The sequence below is a fragment of the Gambusia affinis genome, linkage group LG12 (assembly GCF_019740435.1).
Source record: "Gambusia affinis linkage group LG12, SWU_Gaff_1.0, whole genome shotgun sequence".
In the NCBI taxonomy this organism is placed as follows: Eukaryota; Metazoa; Chordata; class Actinopteri; order Cyprinodontiformes; family Poeciliidae; genus Gambusia; species Gambusia affinis.
Window position 1 is genome coordinate 9,782,260 of NC_057879.1, and position 24,801 is coordinate 9,807,060.

Consider the following 24,801-nt stretch of genomic DNA (forward strand, 5'->3'; position numbering starts at 1 on the left):
TAAAAAGCCTGACTTTTAATATTTTCATGATGGGCTTTATCACGTCAAAACTCCAAACAGATTTGTAATGTCCTAAAATCAGGACAGAGAAACAAAAATCAAGTCCAAAGTGTGGAGTCTTGTAGGAACGCTTAGAACTTTCTTCCACATTTCCTTTTTTTAACTATTTGATTTTATTTTTGTTTCATGTATTAAAATGTTAGTCAATCCAGTACTCAAGATGAGCCAAAATGTCCGCAGCTTGATTTTTATCCCACATATATCCGGGGCTCCAGTGTGGATCTCATACAGCATGCTGAGAGGGGCGTTTGTCCGTGGGGAGAAGTTAGCCCACATCTTTAAAGCAACTACCCTGGAGGTTAATTGGTTGTTAGCAGTCAGATGGGTGGAGCTAAAGAAAAAAACTGACCAATCTCTTGGGAGTCACTCCAGATCGGCTTTTCCCATTGGTTTAAAAGAAAACATCAATAGCAGTGATTGATGATGAGGAGGGGGATGATGGTAGGTGGATTCAGAGCATGGTCTGTGTTCAGCGTTTGCTCGTTCATAGATGTATGCTTTAGTGGTTTCACTTTTATGGGAATTTCCTCATAAAAATCATCATCGTTGAAGGTTTAGATTGATTCACATTTTATGTAAAAGTGAAAATGTAGAAAGAGGATTAGGAAAGTCCTACCTCTCGTATTTGTTCAGCAGAAACGTTTCCAAACCTTCTTATGACTTGATCTGAAACGGGATACTGAGCCCCTTTTTCTGCAAAGATTCACAGGCAGAAAGGAATCCTGTACGTCTTGAAAGGCCCATCAGTCTTTGAACCTTTTGAACAAAGTGGCAGGGTTTCCCCCGAAGCCTACAACCTGGGACCGCAGGCAATGCGAAGTCATTTTCATCGATGAGCAGCAATTTCCCCTACACCTGCAGCTTTGTGATCTCTGATCCTCAGTTAGGTTGACAGGTCCCACACAGAGTTTCTGATCAAAACCAAAAGAACATGGTTGGAATATTCACACAAATCAAAACCATACTGCAACATTTCAGTTTATTTTTGGGGATAACGTGTTTAAAGATGAGATGAAATTTTTTTTATTTTATATCAAGTATTGTTGATAATAGGTAATTTTTGCATTCAGATGAGTAGCTATAGTGTTAGTTTCCAGACATAATGCTGCAGCTCATCTAGACATTTTATTGCACTTAACCTGAAAAATCTTCACATAACCGTGTTATATTAAAACCTATCAGAATAGTTAAATCTTCCATGGATGCATCTTTTTCTGAAGACCAACACCAGATCACAGCATCTTAAACTACATGAGGAAGAAGTTACTGATCAGTGTTCTGTAATACAAGCCTCTCCTGTATTGGAGGCCATAAAAAATTGTGCTTATTATTTTTTTGCTTATTTTTATTGCTTGACAAAAATGACATTTTCATGATTAGTTTGCTGGTTAGTCGAAGATCTTGGTTAGTTCATCTCCGCTTTCTGCACTCGGTAGCATTACAACTGCCTCACCTTTTTCCAAGCTTGAACGGATGTGCAGGCCTCGACTTTATCAGACGCGTTTTTACAGTAAATCACAATCAAAGTTTGAGAGAACTTTAACTTGCCTTTTGATCAGCTCCAGTTCAAAGTCTAAAACATGGAAGACATGTCAACTCTGAACTGAATTATTCTATTCTGAATATAGAAACTATGGAAGAAAGTGATTTTTGTGGTTTATTTTATTATATTGCACAAAGATACTGCAAAAATACTTGCCTCTAATTGGACATAGAGCTTATTCTTTTCAGCAAAGTTTGAGCTACGTTTATCCCCTCTCCCCCACATTCAATACCAAAAAGGTGTGTGACTGCAATCTGAACTGCTGCCACCTTAAGGCGGAGTATCGGGAAGAGTGGGCGCTTCTTAAAGAGACAGATACCCAATTTCAAGGTGTCACATGTGGCTGTGATACAAAGTAAATTTACTTTTTGAGTCATTTTTAATTATAGACAGCATTTTTTATGACTGAATGTGTCATAGCTACTTGTGGTATAAAATGACAATATTTGCCTAAAAAAATGGATACCTTCCTTTGAATTTCCAACATTAAAAAGTTTTCTGTGTACTATAATCAAACTTAATTTGAAACATGCCTCATTGAATTATAAGCCTGCTATATAGCTGATTAATTTTTCTTTTGGAATCTCGACAATAAGCAAAAACAAATTTTTCTCAGTCATGAACAACAAATATGTTAGCCCCTCAAATAGGAGTTATTAAGCCGCTTAAGAATGGGGAAAATCTAAATTGTTGGGAAAAACATGACATTTAGAATCAGCTGTACTGAGAATTTAAAAAAAGGATCTCAGCATATTACTAAAACCACATGGGTCAAATCAGGTTTTTAAAAATAGCTCACTACTTGATACTGTATTTAACCCCAATTCCTACAGTAAGCCGTTTCTGTAGGAATATTAGCTGATCCACACGTTGAGGGTGATTAAAGTGAGTTTTCTGTTTTATTTCGTCACATTTGGTGCAGTTCTCTTCCTAAACTATAGGGGTTGCCGCTGTAAGAAAACCAATCCAGTTTCACAGCAGAAACGGTGGCAGAAGAAGAGCGTGTTCCGAAATCAGTCATAAACATTTAATGCGAACAAATAGGATCTTACACATAATGAATCTAAATTTTCTTTCATAACTATGCGTTGTGTGTGTAATGGCATCAAGCGCATGTGACTGAAACTTAATGAGTCTATTAATCTTCACATTCCCAATTTAGATGCTGTAGGAAAACATTTTCAGTGGCAGCCTGTTGTTGAGTAAAAGTTTTTATAGATGAGGATCCACATTTATGCACTGAAATGAGTTTGATCCTAATATTTTCAGAATTTTAATCAGTTTCAGCTTTCAAACAAGCAAAAGCGTAGCCTGAAGCTCTGTGCAGAAATATGTGGAGTGATGTTCATCTCTTCTTTGCCTACATATTTCAAAGTACTTGTTTCTGAAAGGTTTAAATGTTCGATTCAGTGTTTCTTGTTTTTTTTTTCCTCCATCAGCTTCAGGACTTTAACATGACAACCAGAACTAATATAAGGTGGTAAAACAGGTTTTGCCTGATGCTGTTTGCTTTTAGTTTGCTTACTTCAACTCACTTGCTAAAAGAAGCGATTTCCAGAGACTACAGAGTCAGTTTCGGAAACCACATAACAGGTTCTTAAGCTCAGTGAGCACATGCACAACTACACACAGACACACACACACACATTTTGTGTCTCTGTCTCTCCCTGTGCTAGCAGGTTTCTTGGCCACCCCCTGTGGCCTACTTCTCTCCCTGTCTGTCCGTCTCTGCCTCTGCGTCCTCTGGGATCGGGCCGAGAGTCGGCCAGTGGTTTTTCCTACCACATGGTAAAGGCAGGGAACAGATTGGATAAACACAGCCCTTTCCTGCTGACCCACCCCCTCAAAGCACCCCCTCCCCCAAACACACACACACACACACACACTGTCTATTAACAAAGCAGCCGTGCGTAAAATAACCAGATTTTTTCTAGCTTCACTGCTTCTTTCGTTCTTTTTCTGTTCTCTCTCTTGATCTCTGCCCCCCCTCCTCCCCCCCAACCTCGGCCCTCCCCACCTCCTCTTCTCTCTTCCTTCCTTCCGGGCCTCAAATCCCTGCCCCAAACACACGGCCCTGCATCCCCTCACTTGAGCGTAATTACACACGCAGCTAGCCAGCTCCTGCATGCTGTCCTCCATTTGGGAACAAAGGTATAAATTATGGTGGCTTAGATCCTGGTGGTAATGGGAGGTGGGTGGGTGCACACGTGTCCTCCAGAGGAAGAGGGGGGATCACTCACTTTTTTTTTTTTCTTTTCTCAGGTGTTGAATCTGCCTGGCTGCCGTTGTACTTTGTTTCTTGGGCTTTGGTTTGTTTGTCTGTCTGCGTCTCAGAGGAAACATGGTGTTGTTGACATGGCAGAGCCTGTAGTAAAGCCTGGAGGCTACAGACAGTTTAGCTGCCAAACTGTCGACGGCGCAGACAAGACTGCATTGAGTCGCTGTTAGCTAATCTCCCTCCCCTTTTTCCTTCCTTCACCACAGACTAACGCTGCATACGCCAGTTTTTTTTTTCTTCAGGGCTTTTTGGTGAAGTACCAGTAAAGACAGAAATATCTCAAGTACCTTTAAAAGTAAGAATTCACTATGGAAGCGCTCCCGTCTGACTCTGGATAAAGAGTGACAGCTTCATGCAAAGCAGTTCACAACATTCCTCAGGCTTACAAACATTATAATTAACATAGAGCAGGAATGAGGAAAGGTGTGTCATGTACAAGTTTTTTTTACTCCTGCAAAGGTTTCCAGCAGCTGATGTCACCAACATGGCTTCATTCAGCCTCACCAGCTTCTCCTCCTGGTGCAAAGTTCAGTTTGGCTGGAAGCTGAACTCTGTGGTACAATGCATTAATGTGCAATAATTAGAGGTGGGCGACATGAACTTGAAAAGTTTTTTTCATACTATTTTGTGGTGCTATTGTGATAACAATAAGAGTGATGATATTTATTTCTTCTTTTTTTAACTAACTGTATGACAGTGACTGCATGGCTCAGCAGTCATAACTCCACAAACACAAATACAACTCTTGAAAAACATTCTCATTTGTAATACCCTTCAGTAGGATGCCAGTCACATAAAGAAATATTAATTATATTTTGAAATGTATAGATATTTATGGGCGTGCTGTGGTGGCGTAGGTGATAGCGCAACCCACATTTGGAGGCCTTTAGTCTTCGACGCGACCGTCTCGGGTTCGATTCCCGGAGCCGGCCAACATTTGCCGCATGTATTACCCCCCTTCCTGTCAGCCTACTGTCATATAAGGGACACTAGAGCCCACAAAAAGATATATATATAGATATTTATTGATACAGTTTTATTAAACAAATTGTAAAAATGCGTGAATATAACAGCCCCAACCTCACGAACAGCTTTATTGTTTGTAAACATCAATTGGAATTTATCATGAGAAATCAAAACCTTATGAGAGTAATGAGAAACGATACGATAAATTATCACCCATTGTAAAAAATTGCAAACTTTAAATCTACAAGATAAAATGCATTTTGAAGATCCATTTACTCTGAAGTAAATGCATCCTTCAAGAAGTGACAGGAGAAAGCCGTTTCACTGAGGTCTGCTTTAGTGTTTTCATATTGACTTTCTTCTAAATGAAGGTCTGTGTCTCATTCGCTCCAGTGGAAGACGTTGTGATGCTGCTAGCTGCCAGGGAGGCCATTCATTTGCACTATGCTGGCAGTGATATTCTGTGGTTTCGGCTTGGCTGAACGGGTGGCCTCGATAATTGTGGTTTCACAGATCTGCTCGGTCTGTGAATTTTTGAGCCCGGGTGCTGATTGCCAGATTATTTCTCAACTCGACTACAAGTGTTCTCAAATGATCTGGTTGTTTATTTCTGTTTTTTTTGGGGGGGGTAGGGGGGAAGCGGATGGGAACTGACTGAATAATATTGTGGAAGTATTCACACTCTTTAAGCCATTTCATATTTTGTTGTATTTCAGCCAAAAACCTGAAAGCTGGTTAGATTCAGGACAATTCTGAAATAAAACCTGCTAAACGCTGCGAAACGGTTCACCTGCAGCGAGAATAACGATTCAGCCAGAACTACGTTGGAATGGTTTTAGCAGTCAGCAACCTTTAAAATCTTTAGAGACATTTTTTGCTCTTATTTTTAATGACTAAAACTGTCTAAAGCCATAAAACGCATGTGACCATTTTGAAAACGGCAAACTTGTCTACTGTTTAAGTAGTTTTATAATTAAATAACTAAAGATTCTAGTCTAATTTTACATACAAGAACAAAGAAAACAAACTTTTATAACAAAACAGTAAAACCATTTACTTAATTGAAACTTTCCACATTTGTGAAAAATGAACTTAGCAAATAAAATAACATATTGTGTCATTGTTAGACACTTTTACTCTGGAATAAACAGCCAATCAGAATAAAGATGTCATGTAAACATTGCAATCAAAATATTCTGATTGGACTTGGCTCGATCAGAGTGAAATTGCAATTTGAATGACGGGAGGTTGATGCTAATTGATGACCTGAGCAAGATTCATGTAAACACTAAGGGTGCAGTCTTTTGGCTGATCGCAGTAACGCAGATTACTGATCATGCCTGTCATTCTGATTCCAATTTTGGCCGAAAACTCCCCCCACCCCGACCCACCACCTTTTTTTTTTTTTTTTTTTTTTTTTTTTTTGTCTGAAATGATGCTAAATATAGCAAGAAAGGCACAGAACTGACAACAGTGGGATGACTATTGTTAACTGCAAACTTGCAGAGTTGACCTCGTGGGTGGATCAGATCTCTCAAACCCCAAGCAAAAGGCAACAGTGGTCAACTTTTAGACATTTGCTGAGGTAAACAATGCCTTAACACAGGTGGACAAGATCAGCTTTATAAGTTATCAGCCAATCAAAGATCTCCCAGATTTAAGGAAATTTATCTTCCAACCGATTTATCAGTGCACATTTAGTGAACTGTAGTGCTGATTGTGGTGAATTGACCACAATCAGACACAAGTGCATGTGTGCGCTTTGTCAATGTGATGCTTTTGTCTGTTTTTAAAATAAATGTCAATTTTAGTCCAGTTCAACTTGTTTTTTTTTTTTGTTTTTTTGCCTTCATAACTTATTTGTCTGATGCAACTCACAGTCTGGAAAATATTGGTAGTTAATTATGTACCTGTATAAATACAGGTACATAATTTCAGACAATTTTTCTTTTTCAATCCAAATGCATTTCAATCCAATAAGAAATTTTGCGACTGTAAGCATAGCTAGTGTCTCACCTTTGTGGAAGTTGTAGGCAAATATAGCCTTAAATTGCTTTAAAAAATGCTAAATGCTTACATTTAAATATATTGTCAAAATCATGAAGAACCACTGTGGTGGACACAAAGGCATACACATATAATATAACGTTGGACTCCAGAGCGGCAGGTTGACTAACCCTGGTTTAGATTAAAGCTGAAGTTGAGCATTAAAATTTTATCCAACGAAGCATCTGCACCGCAATCTGAACTTTGCTGCTCACAAGCACTCTTCTTTCATTCTGACTGAGCTGGAGCCGTTGAGCAAAACTTTTCGTCCTTACATGTTCAAAGCTGGTAGAAACCAGCTGCCACAGAAGGGTTGGGGGGCTGTGCTTGTACAAAGTATTGACTAAGAGGTGATGAATCGGTATCGAAACCACAGAAAATCGCAGCGCGCCACACTTTTTAGTTTGTAAAATAACGGATATCGTTTTACTTCCATATTCTCCTGTCTGTTGGTCCATCTCAGAATTTGCCAGTGAAGGTTATTGTAATGTGACAAGAGTAGTGAAAGAAGTTCTAGCAGTATGAAAACTTTTTATTTAAATGCCTTTCTTTATTCTCACTCAACCAGTGACTGAGCTGAAAATCTTTCCATATTCCCTGTTTGTGCTTTGAAGGGGAAACTGCTGCCACTTCAAGGTCAAAGTCCTGCTACAGAATCTCCAGTTTTATTTTGGGACAAAGTTTGCTTGCAGTAACAACACACATAAACTCAGAGGAAAATCCTTTCCCACCACACAGAAACTGTTCAGCTGCCCACATCGGTTACTTGGTGTCTTTTAGCAATAGTCTTTTTTTTTTTTTTTTATCAATAAGGGTTATAAATTCAGTCATTCTGGGTTTTGTTTGCATTTTGCAACATGATTTTAATCACTTGGGCAATTGCGAAGTTGCAGAAAGCACTTCTTAAGCCCACATGATTATCTAGACGTTGATTTAAAACTTTTCCTGAAGTTTTTTTGTGGTTTTTATGTGCATTTTTGGTCCTTTTTTATACCTTCTAAACAGTTCATTCAGTTCATTTTTGTTGGCTCCAGCATGTCTTGAATACTAATCTGTGGGATTAGTTTAATAAACAATTTGGTTAACCATGCACAGGCTGTCACCTCTGAAAAAATAAAACACCACTCCATCGGCCAGCGGAGCCAAATTACTCCCAGTCCTCTGTTGTGCTAGAGCCTCTCTTTCGTTCGCTGGACAGATAGGAATTTGAAGAGGCTGTTGCACTCGGTAACACACACCCCGCAGTCATTAAACCTCCACATTGTCTTATTGAAATACTTGCTCGCGAGTCCAAATGAACAACCACAAATAAGTGTGTCCAGTTCCTGCTGGCATTGTGGAGTATCCTAAAACGGCGTCATTAAATAACCGATGGCGGCGTCCAAACTCGTATTTTCCGTGCTTAACGAAGCAAAAACTTGATTAATTGTGACAAACAGGCAGGCGCTTACTCCATGGATCACGCTTCCATTCTGCAGAACCTATTTGGTAAATAGGCGTTGGAGAAGAGGAGAAAAGCCGCCAGTTAGAAGCGTTTTTAATTGTCCTCATTAGAGACTACTTCTTTCTCTTTTTTTTTCTTTTCTTTTTTTGACAGTGAAGATTGTTAATGTTTTGCCAATTGTGTAAGTTAATTACTTAAACCATCTCTAGAGTATCAACATCTTGGTTTATCACTTAATTGAATCTTGCAGATGCACATGTTGGAAAGTTATTTATTTTAATGCTGTTGCTCTGGTTGTAATAATTTCCTTTTATAAAGCATTTATTTTTCTAATTGACACTCTACAACATGCTGTCATTGTTGTTGTTTTTTGGGGTTAATCACTTGAAAGACATAATTCTTAATTTTGCTTGCTTTTGAGGTGTTTTACCTCCAGCAGATGTCAAAACAAATGAGTGTCTGGATATCCATAAATACTGTTACCAACCCAGTTCTGAAACACAATCAGTCCTTGACTAACGTGAGATGGTGTTGGTACCAATCAGATTAGAGACGGACTCATTATGAAGCAATCATAATCATAGCTCTTTTATAACGGTGTTAGTAAAAGATGTAGGTCTTCCTCCACTGTTTTTATTTGTAAAATTTCAGAATAAAAGGGGGGAAATGACTGGACGAGATGTTTTTAGTGAGTTAATGATGTGTCACCAGCTGAGGAAAATCAAGCTGTTCTTTTCTGTAGAGCCAGAACTGGTTAGCTACTGGAACCATTTGGTTGGAAACACAATGTGAGGCATCCAGCAGTGATTCTCAAGGCTAAAGTTGGGATTGGAATCAGAGTTTAGATTGGGCCTAGAAACCCAACCCAGTCCGACCTGGCCTGATTAACATTAGATATTGGCCTGACACCAAAGTAAAACCGACTCATTATTTTAATTAAGCTTTTACGGCTTTCATTTTTAGACCATAATTTAACTCTTCAATGTAGCTCTTCCCGTTTCTGGCTTTCAACAGCTTCCAGCTCCATCTTCTCGTTTGTTGTAACCACAGGATGAGTCAGGTGCAAATCATCCGGGATGTGTGATTGATGGGAGCAGAGCAGGACACATTTATTGTGCATTGCGCTGCACTTGTTACAGTCTAATGATCGTTGGCACTTTTCTCTCTTTCCACAACAGTGCAAAATACCTATTCAGGCTATAAGAAGTAGATCAACACAACTTAATATTGTGCATTCTCGTTTGACAGGCTTATTAAGCGTGCCGCAGCTCAGACCGATCCAACCACCAAGCAAACAATTTTGGCCCAAATTTTGGCTTGGGTCAGGCTCGGGCCATAAATCTAGACTCTAATTGCAACGAGAGCTCCAACAGACCAGATATAGTTGGAGTGATCTGTTCTCATAATAAGAATCTTGCATGTTAATCTTGTTTATCAAGTTTTTGGTAGAATTGGGAAAATAAGCAATCATAAAATGTCTTTGATCATTTTTACCCACATAATTCACCACTTCTAAGAAGTACAATATCAAAGATTTTAAATGATGTTAAAGCAAAGTTGCAGCAATGTCAACAGTGGCAGCACCATATCTCGAGCTGCAGTCTTTGCAATTGCAAAGGACTGCGTGGCTGCAGTATCTGGTAGACGGTTGCATTTCAAATGCCATACGTGAAGCCCTGGATGCTGGTATATTTAACCAGTTAGAGAGACCTTCACTGCCCTTGATGCACAAACCTGCTTTAGATTTGAATTAATGACACGCTAAAGCTCAAGGAGAGTGGTGAGGTCATCGGGATGATGGAAGTGAAAGAGAAGACTGAGCAAAATGTGGGTTAATTAATATGGAGATTGTCATTGCAATATTCAACAATAGTATCGCAATGGCACTAGTTCCCAATATCAGACAGCCCTGTATGTGTATGGCACGGCTGCGTTAATAAATCCATCCATCCCTGCTTAATTATTGCAGGGGTGGGGGAAGGCTGGTGCCTGTCTGTAGCAGGCAGATCAGACGGAGTGCCGGCCCATTCCATAGCAACGCTACGATAAACAACCATCCACTTTAAAGAAAAAACAAATAAAAAAAAAACCTCTCCATTCAGTCAAACATGCATCTGAAGAGAATAAGCTCCACACAGAAAGGTCCCGGCTATAATTTCCACCCAGGACCTTCTTGTTGCCAGGCAAGCCCCTCCATTAATATAAATTGCTTAATTTAGTGCTCATAAATCCGAGTCTGACTTGAGTACCGTTTTGCTGTTACATCCTCTTATTGTGTTTTATGGCTCTCAACAGGTTGTCTATATTAAATAGATCAAAAAATGGCTCCTGTTTTAACATCCAGACCTACCAGTGCGATCAGAATGCTATTTAGCTTGAGTTATGGTGGCAACAGATGGAGGTCTTACTCGTCTGGAGTTGCGTTTCCAAAAATGAAGGGAGAGGAAACCATGCAGCCAGGATGTGCTGGAGCCGACGTGCGGCTACAGGTATCAGTAAGAAAGGGGAGGGGAAAAAAAAACACTTTTCAGCAGCAAGGTTCAACATGGAGGCGATTATCGGCTGTACCGAGAAGTTTGCAGAGGTAGAAAGTCTGTGCTTCCTCATCTTGAGCTGTGGCTTCAAGATAAATCTACAACGAGTCCAGGTTGGCTGGCAGCACTGAAGCAGAAAGTTAGGTCAGATTAGAAAAGTGTTTTTTGTTTTTTTTTCTTTTTCCCCTGCGGTGGTCAGATCGGACGTGACGTAGCATCGCCTCGACCCGTCCACACGTGTGCTTTCGGCAGGTGGAGCAGAGGGACGCACAAAGGGCTAAACGCTTCATCCTCTGAGATTTTGCATCTGAACCGGCACGTTGACCAGTCACTTAATTCCCTGTGCAATGACAGCGGGCCTTGGTGCCAAGGTGTGCATGTGTTTGCATATTTCTATTTACTGCCAAAAATGAAAAGGGGGGCAAGAGCTAAAGTTTAACTTGAGGTGGAGTAGGATGTGGTAAAGAAAACAAATCAGAAAGGGAGGCGAGGGCTCGTCTTTTTTTGTTTGTTTTTTTTCTCTCTCTCTCTTTTTTTTTTTTTTTTTTTTTTCTTCGTGGCCAAACTAAGTTTCGCAGACGAACTGACGACCAACTCCACAAAGAATGACATTTATGCGAGCAAATATTGATGCAAGCTCTGTCCAGGCTGCAGTTGAGCTTCATCCTCGTGGGCACGCTAACAGGTCAGACAAAAGACACGAGGAACCTCAGCAGAGCCAATAATCTCTTGCTTTCCTTCTTTTAACTAAAGCCGTGGTCTGATTAAATCATTCATTGCATTTGTGTGCACACACACAGATACACGCAGTGCAGCCTCTGAGTGCTTGTATAGCTACATTTATCTTTTATTGTATAATTCATGGTATAAAGTAGTGTGCTTCTGACACAGCTGACAGGAAATCGGTTGCCTTCACAGGAGCTTGCTGCAAAGGATGTGAAATTACACTCAATTACTCTCACCTGCCGCACACACATACACGTGGTGAAACTTTTCTTGTCCTTCCTGTAGTGATTGAATTGCAAGAAAACAGCCTTTCAGCTGCAGCGCACACCATAATCTAGCTGTGCGCACCACTCCAACAGCTGATGCTCTGCTTGAACTTTGAGTTGCTGTCGGAAAGTTTTTATATATATATATATATATATATATATATATATATATATATTCAAAATCTTTTTTTAACCTTTTTAGAAGCAGTATTTTAAAATTGTCAGTGTAATTTCTGTAAGCTATTATAATTACAAACAATGTTTTTAATGGAAAACATAAAACGGTGACATGCTTTTTACTTTATGCCAGTTTATTGCACTTGGGCTAAGTAGTGATTTTTTTTTTTTTTTTTTTTGTTTTTTGCTGAAGACTTACATTTGTATTAGATACAATTTTAGTTTAGTTTTCAATAAGGGTTCACTGTGCTACTACTCACCTTGCAAGTACTGTAATTCACAATAGAAAGTTAGTCTCTCCAAAACAAGTCTCAAATGACACCTTTTGAGTTTCATTTTTTCTTCAGCTCTGTATGAAATGAAACTGTTACATTACATCATTACTGTCCATTACATGTGTGGTTGTTATATTTTTGGTAGGCAGCTTATTTGAATCTTGATAAGGCAGCATTTCTGCTTTCACTACACTTTAACCAGCGTTGATTGTGTAGATCTTGCTGAAGCCTTGCCACTGTTGGCATGATGGGAACCACCATGCTACACATGGGTGCAAATGACCAGCAGAGAATCTTATTCATCAGAAAGGGGGAATCAGGCAGTCATGGCAGGAAAAAATCTAAGACGGTGTACCTACTTATTTAGATATCCTTAGTCTGCGAACGTTGATGTTGTTGAATTTGTTATCAACCAGTCGAGCTCACTTCTGCAGAATAGATCTCAGAAAATTTTCCACCAAGGCTTTTGCACTAATTTACTTTTTGAAAAGAAAGGTTCATAGCTTCATATTTTGGTCAAATTCTTTAGTTTTTGCGTATTCTTCTGTTTGTACAAACCCAACAAGCCCACACCTATATCTTGACTCTCATTTTAAAGTAATTAAGTCTGCCTTTACTCTGATTCTATGCTAAACATGTATGAACTGGTTTGTGAATTTAGTTCATGTTGAATATAGGACTTTATTCAACATGTTGAATCTCTGGCGTCGTGGATTGTTGTTGAGGTGAATGTAAAGTTGATCCGCATTATACGTTTTTAGTCTTTGAACAGAGTTGTTCTATTTACAGCCTTATTTGTTACTATACTTTCTATGCAATCTTCTTATTACCCTAAATAGTATGTTTATATAGTTTCGAAAAATTATTTTCCATTTTAAATAATTGCTTTAGAAATAAGCATCTGTTAGACTAATGTCAAAACTGGGTTAAAGATTTATGTAATTATGCTTTGATTGAATCTCTCCTTGTACTAAGAACTTAACAAACCAGTTAGCGCCAGTTTCAAATCTAAAACGTTTCTCCCAACTGACCATTTGACCCAGCACTATGAGCCCAAAGCATAGATGGAATACCTATGCTGAAGAAGCCCTTCGTTATGGAGGTTTTTTTGGAACAATTCTGGAGTCAACCTGATGACTCGACAATAAGAAACTTCCCACATACCTGAGACTGTGGCCTCAGTACAGGAACACATTGTGACTGATGGATCACCATGTTGTGTTGGGTTACTTTTTCTGTTGGTAATCTGTTAAGCAAATTGAGGCCCAATACCACAAATGAAATAAAATGATGAATATTATATTGTGCAAGTATATGATCAGTGGCATTTTTCTTGGTTTTTTGGTAGTACTGGCCTTTATTGACCTCTACTAGACAGGCAATGAACTGAGAAAGAAGGGGGAAGACACTATAGCCTCTGTATGTGGGACACCTTTCTTACCTCTACTACACACAGCGCCCCAATTGCATTCATTTTAATTCAATCCTATTTTGATATATTGTAAGATATGTTTCTTCTTCATGAGCGACATGGAATTTGCTTTATTTTGCCTTTGTAGGAATCGGAGTTGGGGGGAGAATGAAAATAACTTAACCCATATCAGCTGATTCGTATTTGGGCAATCCAGTCTTGTGGGTCGAAGGGGTGATGTAGCGATGATGACGTGTTGTTTGGTTGACCAGCTAACATTAGAATTAAAAACAAGACTCAAATATTTCAGATGAGAATGGCAAGAATGTGAGATGCATCATCAAAATTTGAAGCTCCTGCTCAGGCAGTAACAGGACGGCTGAACTGAGTTTGTCCACCAACATCTATGCCACGTGACACTCAGACTGATGATAATCACTCTGTGACTTCTAGCATTTTGGACAATGCCATCATTACTGTTCGTTGTGAGTCTTTGCTGCCATGATGCTCTGTCCAACCTCGCTAAATATTTCATTATGTGAAATGCAAGTTCATATATTATCCAACAATTATCGTGCTCCCAGTTGTCCTTTATGGCATCAGTACTTCACACTGATGCAGCAATGACCATATATCCACCATATGTTCGTAAAGAACTGCCGGCTTCATTTTTTGTATCTCACAGCTTTGTGGAATCTCTCTGTATTGAGAGCTTTGATGAAAATGTTTTGTGAGAGGCTACTATCACCATAACTTTGTCAACTTTGGTACCAGAGTATTTCCCAGGCCTGGTTGTCGGTGACCACTATCCTTCATGTTAGATGTATCCTTATTCCACCTTACCATATTCAAATGATAGCATGACTGTTGAAGTGAAGCAGAAGCCTGTTAATCACTCATTCATTCACAGTCAGGTGTGCGAGGAGATGCCGAAAACTTCCAGGACAGTGGTTTCTTTTTTATTTTGGCTGAGTGATCTAAACCTAAGAACCATTGCTCTTGTTTACTAAATAAATGTGTTGTAATTACTTTATGGTTGTATTTTTATCTGTAGAAATGTCTCTGGCAAGCTATAAAAGCTGCAAAACTGCAGTCTGGATCTTGGAGAAAAATGTTCATTTTGTACAAAATCATTTGAGCCTAGAAACATTAACATCTATATTGTGCTATTTGTACAATGTACAGTTGTGATATTATCTTGCCATGTCAATATTGGTTCCAATTCACCCACACTCTCCACATATTTGATCCCATCACTTTCTGTGTGTTTTAGCATCCCACTCACCATCATCTACATTATGTATTTTGGTTTTATGGTTGAACCAGACATGGCATTGAAGTGCAGAGTCGGAATGCTAGGCACTTGATATCTTGTTGATATCCAAATCCTGCGTCTAAATATTCCTTTGTGATATTGATATTGTGCACATTAATTTTGCAGTAGCATTTCCTAAGTTACTGTAAACACTATTGTCCGGTGTCCATAATTTGATGAAATAAATATGGAGATAAAACTGGTACGGGCCACTTCCCAGCCCTCCTCCATTCTTTCCCTAGCTATCATCTTATGCACACAGACAGAAAAATTATTCGGTTCAACTTAACCTGATACTGCCGCATGTTAGACAGCATTTCACAAAAACTCAAATCAACGACATATATGACTCTTTGTTTTTATTTCTGCCAGATTGAGCTCCTCTTTCTTCCAAGCAAAATAAAACTGGTTGAATGTTGGATTTACTGCCCTTTAGAATTTGGAAAGGACTTATGCATTCGGGTTAGTGAAGCTTTCTCTTGAAGCAACGTCAAATAAATGATGCAGATATCAGTTACTGCGCATATAAAATCAAACGAGACTTGTTGTAGTTGCTTGTTTTGGGTTCATGAAGTAATGCTGGAAAAGACTTGTTCATTCTGTTTACACAACACAAGTAAAAGATCATACCTGGCTCTGTAAAATCCTCGAGGAGAATCTTTTTTTTTCTTTTTACACTGACATCTTATGCTGATGTAATGTAGCTTACTGAATTTGCCTTTTCGGATGTTTAAATTAGTTGAAAGAGTAAAGGAACTCTAAAGTGTGTCTGACTTACAGTTAAATTAACCGCTTTCTATTAAATTTCAAGCATTATTGAAATAGTTACACTAATTAAAAATGTAATAGCATCAGGTTTCTTCCTTTGTCTTCTTAGGAAATTGAGAGATTTTGCATTGTTGTTTTTATTTTTGGCCAATTCAAACATTAAAGTATGTCAGCAGACATGAGAGATGAGCTTAGCTGTTAGCTTTCTGCTAGCACTTCTCTAAAACAGCTACCTCAGAATAACTCTGTGCTGCAACACAGAATGTGAGAGAATGGATTTACGGGGGCCTAATTACATTCAGGCACATTATATTTATCGATAAGGGAAACTTTACTAATGTTTGCCCACTCTGTTTGGGGAAATAATGAGGGTTTGGTCCCTGATACCTGCTGCGCTCTGTAATGAACCCATAAGTGGCTGAGGGGAAAAAAATGGTGGGTGGGAGGGAAGATTTGTGGAGGAAGAAAGAAACGAGGTGCAAGGGGGAGGGAAACCGTAGCAGCGGTACAAGTTGGCTTGGGTGTTGTTTTTGCACCGCATAGAAGCAACAAGCAAACCTCCCCCCACCTCCTCCCTGTCCTGCTCTCCACTACTCAAACTCACTGATGCATGCTTCAATCCACCTACCCTCGCCCTCTCGCTCACGCAGAATGGGATGTTGCGTGGGCTACCGAATCAGTAGGATGACAATTAAATTCATATCAGGCGTTCTAATTTTAACATGGCTTGTTTTTCACCAATGTATACGTCCTGAGTGCGTTTTCCTGTTTGCTTTCTAGGAGAAGTGGGGGGTCTTAACCCTTAAAAAAAAAAAAAAAAAAAAAAAAGAAAAGCAAGCAGGTGGTTAGCTCTGTTGTCTTGAAACATCTGCCTGAGTAGTTATTGAATGGGCTGCCATGCGAGTAGCTAAATAGTGACTGACTGGTTTACGTAAAGTCTGTCTGCCCCGGTGGCTGGCTGATTCCTGGCTGGATGGCAGCTGCTGCTGTTCAAACAGAGCTGCATCTGCTCGGCCCTTTGTTCTAACGCACACTGATAAAAAAGAAACACACACTTTGCTAACACACACTTGGAGTCACCAAGTGTGTGTTAGCAAAGTGTGTGTTAGCAAAGAAAAGAAGTTCCTTTGTTTAGATGTGAATTGGAGTTTGGGGGGCAGGGTGCAGGGGACGCTAAAGCAAAAATGAGTCTCTCTCCTGGTGTGGAGGTTTTATATATATATCTTTTTTTTTTTTCATGTCTTTCTCCCTGTTGTTGTGGTTACATATAATTAAGTTTTTCTTTAAGGCTGTTTGTTCATCTTTGAAACTTCTAGGGCTGGAAAAATTTGAAAGTTTTCAGAGTGAATTCTTTGAAATACCTCATAAGTCAACTTTATGAGAATACATTTCAGCAATAAGGAAGTTCATAATACTTCAACAAATTATGAAAGGAGCAATGAACATTGCATTTTGTCAAATCATCATCAAATATATTGTTGTACCCGTTATTATGAATCGAAGGCAACTCTAAACATTTGTGCTTTTACAGGAGCTCAGTGTTTTGGCTGTTATGCAGTTTTCTGGAAGTTTGTTGAAGATTTGAGGAGCATAGAAACTGAATGCTGCAGCTCCATGTTTGGTTTCATGTAAGGAAAGCGCTTTAGAGAAATGCTACACTGTCAATTTTAAATATATATTTAAAACACGATTTAATTTTATTTAAGATCACTTTAATCGGGCGTGCTGTGGTGTCGTAGGGGATAGCGCAACCCACGTTTGGAGGCCTCGAGTCCTTGACGCGGTCATCATTCGATTCCCGGACCCGATGAGATTTACAGCATGTCTTTTCCCCTCCCCTTCCCCCGTTTCCTGTCAGCCTACTGTCATATAAGGGACACTAGAGCCCACAAAAAGACCCCTGGAGGGGAAAAAAAAAAAAGATCACTTTAATCATGCTCCAAACCTTTCGGCAAAATAGCAATATTTACCAAAAATGCTTTTTTCAGTCTGTGAAAGATCAGAGCAAAGGAAATGGCTGGATTTTCTTTGATGGGCTCTGATTGGTAATCTGCAGGTGGAATACCAAAACACACAAAGCGAAAACCTACAGCTGCTCTTTGCTGTTATGAATATTTCCACTAACGTCTTATTTTCTTTTTCTGTATCTCCAGGAACCTTAATGAGGACGATGGAGTGGAACGCTTCAAATTAGTGGTTAGCTCTTCACTTCACAGCACACCTCCCATCTGTGGGCCCACCACCCAGCCATGGCGGACCCAGGGATGTTGAGCCTCTTTGGTGACGATGCAGGGTTGTTCTCGGACGAATTGGATAGTTTGGGAGACTGCTTCCCCCAGCAGTCAGCGGCTGGCCCAGCCAACCCACTCGCCCCACCCTCAAACCCATCTCTGAACCACGAGCACCAGGGAACCAGAGCTTACCACCAAGGAATGCTTCATGGCACTGGGGCCGGACCGGGGCAGTCCAAACTGGGGCAAATGTATGAGCACAGCCCGTATACAGGCTATGATCAAGCGGGTGCCCCTGGAGGACGGATGATGGCTCAGAATGGTCCCAGCCAGGGCTCGCCGAATGTGAACACAGCCATGAACGGCATGACCTCCCACTACCACAACAACCCAGCTAACTCTAGTAACACTCACCACGGGTACCAGGGCGATGCTGGGGCAGCAGGAGGGGGTGGGGGCGGAGTTTGGGGCCCACAGCAGCAGAGCAGATCTGTGTATCAGCAGGCTTCAGCACCATCAGGGGCTGGTCCCAACCAGATGGGAAGCTACCAAATGTCTCAAGGCAACTACGCTGGCATGCAAGGTCCTCCTACATCCGGTGCAGCGCGCATGAATCAACACTATCCTTCACAGAGCATGGCCCCTGTTCCAGCTCAGGACCCATCTCACTACTTAGGACATGTTGGGATGGGGGGGGTCCAGATGAGACAGCCTCAGCCACAGCCCCAGAACTATCCCAACATGGGCCACACACCTCGATACCCACACTCCCCTTCTAGACAACCTCCACACCAGCACCAACAGGGCATGGCACCGTTCGGGGGTGCTCAGTACCCTGGCTATCAACCCCAGTATGCTGCCATGGGGCCTGGGATGGGCCAGGCGGCTAATGCTAATGTCAGCGCTAACACCAGCCAGTCCATGGGAGCAGGGCAGCTGGGCCAGAGGTTCAGCCAGGGAGTGAGCTCAGCACCGGGTCAACAGGGACAACGATACCCCTCTGTTCCACCCCACCAGCCCCACTCTGCCTCAATGCAGCAGCAGGCAGGGCAGCAAGGCCAGCCTATGCATCCCCTAAACCACCCCCCGAATCTTCCCCAACCTCCAAACCAACCCCAGTCCCACCTTACTGCCCCAGCTCAGGGATCTTACCCCTCCCCGTCGTCTATGTCCCCAATGCGGGTTCTGGGAACCCCGACTCCTCCTCCCCCGCAAGGAAGACCCCCCAGCGCAGGACTAGCCGGGCCTCCGGATGTCGCAGGATACACAGCAATGCATTCTCCGCCCAGTGCTATGGCCCATGCACAGAGAACTCCCCAGACCTCTCTATCTGCAGCACACCCACAACACCAGCAGCCCCACAACATGCCTCCCAGTGCAGGGCAAATTTATCCTGGCATGGGGCCTCAGCGTGGACCACAAATCGGGCCGACTCGGCTCCAGCAACCACAAGGTAAGCAGCCACCAAACTTCATATTTGCACTCCTACACCAACTGTAAAGTCTGAATACAAAACAAGGCTGGTGAAGTTTCTTTTTATTAAACAGATGGTTGAGAACATTTGGCACCATGTTGGTTCCGGTGAGAGTTTCTGTTCGCGCTCATTTTGTTAAGGCGGTGGAAATAAGGAGACATTGCTGGTATATTTAGAAACAACGCACAGATTTAATGGATTAACTTTTTTTTATTTTTTTCCAAAGCTCAGTGCTCTGATCAAAGAGTCAGAAGGTGCTATATTTTGGGGAGTTGTGGCATCTTGCTTAGGATCAAAGATGAGGCTTGTATAAATTTTACAAGATTGTGCATGTTTTCTTCCAACCTTTTCCAAATGTTTTCTGTATTCTTTGCAGATACTTTTGCTGGTTATATTTTTAAGTGATCGAAATATATAATTTTCTTTTTATATATGTGTCCGTTCCAGGACATTAGGGAGAAAAGACCAAGACAGAATGAATTACAGTCTGACCATACACACATAAAACCTGCTTTACAAGAGGAAAAAAAAAAAAAGTCTGTCCTTTACAGACAAACTTTGCTGCCTCAGTCACCCAGAAGTCCTTAAAAATGCTCAAAAAGAGAGCATTTTGGCCTTCATTTTCAGGCCATTCTGTGAGCGTAAGCTAGCTCTTCGTGGTGTTTTGGTGCAGAAACCAAGAAAACATGTTTGAGCCAATGACTGTAACCCTCTGAAATGTCTAGATGAGTGTACAACTGAAAAAACTAAAATTGTGAAGGTTGACGACCCAAAATGGCCTTGCAGATTAAAATATGAATGGATAAGTCTAACCATCCAACACAAATCTATAGTGATGTTTGTGTCTGTTGAAATTTGTGATGAATCTTAAACCTCCATGATTTATAATGGTGGTTTTAAGAAGAAAGATGCATATAAAACACATTGTAACAAGTAAAGGTTTAAATGTAGCTGCAACAAGAAAAAAGGCCAAGTGTCTACTGAGATACGATCTCTTAAAATAATTTTTTTCTTCTTCTTTTTTCCCATAAACAAGGGGTTTTATTTTAATGAACCAAGAGAACATCTTGGGACCACAGAATCTAACCTTATTTTGACTTTTTAATTAATGTAGATATGATTATTTGAAAGTCATTGATATTCAATATATAATATATTCAATGTATCAATGTCTCGTTATGCAAGTTGACAAAACAGTCTAACAATGGCTTAAATCTCAAAACTTTATTGTGAGTCTTTAATCAAAGCAAGCAAAGAAGTAAATCTTGTACCATCAAGTCTGAAAAATTGAATTAAAAAAAATTTAATAAAATATCTGTTTTTCATCTGCATCTTAATCCAAAATCTAGAAAAAGTCTTTTTGCCAGAAAGAAAATCCAGAAATTTGCAGTAGGAGACAAATTCAACATTTAAAATCTAAAAAACAGTGACAGAATATGACCCAGATTTTCCCTGGCCGCTGTCCAAAGGTTAACTGTGTCATCAGAATGAAAATGAAACATTTTACTGGAACCATTCCTGTTGAGAGATAATAAATGTGAGTGGTACTAAGACTGAGCTCTGAGGAACTCCTATAACGGTATTGCTGTCACCACTATAATAATCCTTCATCCTTGGTTTCTCTTTCCAGGGCCTCACGAAGCCTCAGTCAGCCAGGGGGTGGACCAGCGCCTGCTCCAGGCCCAGCAGCAGGCCTCTCGAGGTGGGCAGCCCATGCCGTCTGCTCCTATGGGGTTCCAGGGTCCGCCTATTGGTCAACACGGAGCCCCTGCCCCTAACCAGGGCTTAGCTCCACCTGCCCAGAACACTCAGACGCAGCACACGCATCTGCCCCCACACCCCCACCACCTGCAAAGCACGCCCCCTCCTCCCAGCCAGGCCTCCCACCCATGGGCACCTCAGCCATCTGCCCCCCACCCACTCTCCTCACCCCCTCTTACCCCACAGAAAGTGCCTCACATACAGGTGAGTCTCCATCAAACGAACACTTTGATGTGGTAGCGAAGCTGCGAGTGTGAGAGAGATCAAGACTATGCGCATTTGTTTTTGTGTGTGGGTGTTTTTCATGTGAATGTTTATTTTTCATGTGGGTGGGGAAATTGTGTGTATGTTTTTGGAGTCTAAGGGAAGTGTGTTTTGGTGTTCACGTGTGTGTGTGTGTGTGTGTACATGACATTTGAGAACGCAGCGGTGTATCGGGTACTGGATCATCGGGGTTTTGTGTGTGTTTTTGCCCTTTGTGTGTGACGGTGTCTGTCCTGTGTGTGGTTGTATTTCCGTGTGTGTGTGTGTATGGGGGGGGAATGGATTCTTGCAGCTGTTTGCTTCCTGTGAGCTGCATATCCTGAGACACGTGTGCAACACACACATGCACACAGGCACGCGCTCAGAGGCGCCACCAGAATAATCTCTCCTCGCTCTTGGTCCCACTCCCCCCCCCCCCCTCCCCACCTCCTATAGAGGAAACCTCCCTTCCTGTCTCCCCCCCCTTCCTTGTCTCCTCTCTTTCCGCTCTCTCTCCACTTGTCTGTCTTTCTCACTGTTTGTCTTATCCACTTCAGGGATATCATCACTGACCTAATGCTGTGTAGTGAGAAGTACAGAGAGATGGGCAGAAAAGGCAGATGGTTTATAAGATAAAATAAATGTCTGGTAAGATTTTAGAAGGTTGTAAAATTGGCTGTGAAACTGAGGTGAAACTTGATTTCGCTGCTGGAATCTTCTCCAGGAACCAGGGCAGCTTTTTGGGGGCAGTCTTCTCCTACAGGAACCAGGGCCAGTAGTAGAAATGTATCCCAGACTACTACTCTGGTTGGGTGATGGTAGTCGAAGAAGTAATTTTATATATATATATAGCACTTTTTCAGCAACAAGGCAGATCAATGTGCTAGTACTTTTTGTATCTTCATACAAAGGGTGTAAATTTGCCTTCTCCCTGTTTAACCTCGTTGAAGATTTATATTTCCCATTAACTTCAAATTGTGTAACAGCATTATTTGGTGTGGTATTTTTTTCTACCAACCCGCAAACACAATAACTTATGTTAAATATCACAGTTTTAGGGAAATTACATTTAAATACTTCAAAGAAGCAGTTAACCTTGGTGTATTTATGCATTCAACATAAACACAGTTAAACTTACATAACCGAAAAGCAGCTTTTTGTCTCAACAGGAGCCCATTATTCTTACTTCCGTACGCTGAAAATGACATTAAGATTCCCCATTTTCTCAGTCTGTAGCGATCTTCTTTAGCGTTTAAATCACAACTGCTACCAAGGAATCCTATTAATGCTGTCTCTCTGACTTCACTGTTTTCACTGTAAACCTGCAGTTTTAACAGATTTACATCCTATAATAGCTGTAGTTCATCTCATATGTATTAAGTTGTTGAAGTGGCAACATACTTTCGCAGGAGGAATGCGATCATCTCACCATTAGTTGTAGTTTCCATAAACAGCCAGATTTTGGACATCACTTTGAAATATGCACACTTGCTGAAATGGAAACTTCAGAGACACAGGGTCCCAAATCCTCCAAAAGTCTTTAAAGGGTCTTAAATTCATGTGTCTAAATTGAGGCCTTAAAATGTCTTCAATCCATTTTGAAAGAGCAAGTTTGCCAAATAGTATCACCTTCCTAAAATTATGTCCTAAGACATTTATTGCCAAAAGTCATTTTGGCAAAAAAACCCAAAAAAACCCACCACCTCTTTTTTTAAAATTTATTTATGTATTGCAGCAAAAGATCCTTAAATTTTGTCAGTACAAGACTATTTAATCTGATGTGTTATATGGGAGTTTGTTCACTCTTGGGACTTTTCTGTCAGGCAGAAGTTTGAGTCACACTCATTGCATTCTGTGACTCGAGAAGACTGAAGCTACTGCTAACTAGCTGCTAACATACCTCACTAGCCGTCTTAACTTTTCTGCGTGGGAAAGATAAAATTTATCGCCAGTTGGATGGATGACATTTGTATATTTCTGAGGAGATACAGGGCCTTAAATTTTATTCATAATGGTCTTAATAAGTCTTGCATTTGAATTGTCAAAACATGCAGAATCTGATAGATTCACTTCCATGGGGAAAATATTTTGGGAAGACACAATGCATGTGAGGAGGAGCACAGGATCCTTAGCAAAAGAGAGGAGGGCTGGTGGGGAGAAGTTCTCATTTTCAATAGTCACATTTGTGTGTTGGAGTCGCCCGCGTCACGTGCCCCTCGCCTTCCATTAGCTTGTTTTGTTGCTCAAAGCCCCCTTTCTCCACTGACCCATTCATGCACAATAGCAGCCCTGTGGCCACACAAACACAGAGCTAGTACCCTCTTTCTCTTCCCTCTGCTTCCCTACCCTCGCCTAGCGCTCCCCATCTCCAAGACGGCGTTTGCCACGTTCCGTGGTTGACATTTCAGCCGTCACACTTAATTTATCCAGGACTCCTGACCTAGATGCCAGGTTGACTGGTGAGCCCCACTTCTCGCCTGGGCGCGCCGCGTGCGCCGTACCGACTTAAGCTGCTGGCCCCCGCTTCCCCTGTTGATACACACACACACTCACAAGCATTGATAGTTTGGTCCAGAATAGGATGGTGAATTGCCTTGAGAAAAAGGAGAGCCTCACTAGAGGAGTTGAGGAGGGGGTGTGTGTGGCACAGAAAGGGAGTTCATCTCATGATGCACTTGTTAGAAAGAGCTACACACACGAACACACACACACCAAGCTGGTCGGTCGGTCAGTCAGTCAGTCAGTCATGATGACTGCATGTCTGGTACTCTAAGCTCCATCTGTTCACTAAGCATGGTTATTACGCACGCACGCACACACACGCACGCTGGCCTTCGTCAGCATCTCAAGGTCACAGCTCCGGCAGAATGCTGTGCTGTGACCTTTATTCTACAACTCGCACACACATACACACACAATGTTGCGTGCAGCACTCCGGTTGACATATAACATGCTTGTCTCGCCCCTCCCCCCTACTCATCTCACAGTCAGAGAGCTGTTATGCTATTTAGCTCGCTAAGATTCTCCAGCTTCATGCAAACGCTTTTCTGCGTACAGGCACATCTTGTTCTGATTTTCTGTTTTTCTCAAATTAATTTACTCATTCTGCTAGTTTTGTTGAGCATTTCGGCAAATTAAAGCAAATTGTGCTCCGGATTCCTCCTCCTGTCTGTGTTCTCTCTAAATGTCATGTTTGCTCTTTCTAAAACAATGTGTTCAACAAAATAAATGGCTCTGTGAATATACGCAGTAGATTGCTTTAACTGAATCTTGTTATGAGGTG

General features: G+C 41.1%; 1 protein-coding gene across 2 annotated transcripts in view; it reads left to right on the top strand.

Annotated features, from left to right (window-relative positions):
• Positions 1-24,801, top strand: part of chd7 (chromodomain helicase DNA binding protein 7) — a 100,322-nt gene that overhangs the window by 7,598 nt on the left and 67,923 nt on the right. For both annotated transcript variants that reach the window (XM_044134120.1, XM_044134121.1), the window contains exons 2-3: positions 17,963-19,493; positions 21,145-21,479. In XM_044134120.1, coding sequence (XP_043990055.1) covers positions 18,059-19,493; positions 21,145-21,479 — 1,770 coding nt within the window. In that variant the 5' untranslated portion in view covers positions 17,963-18,058. The remainder of the gene's footprint in view (positions 1-17,962; positions 19,494-21,144; positions 21,480-24,801) is intronic.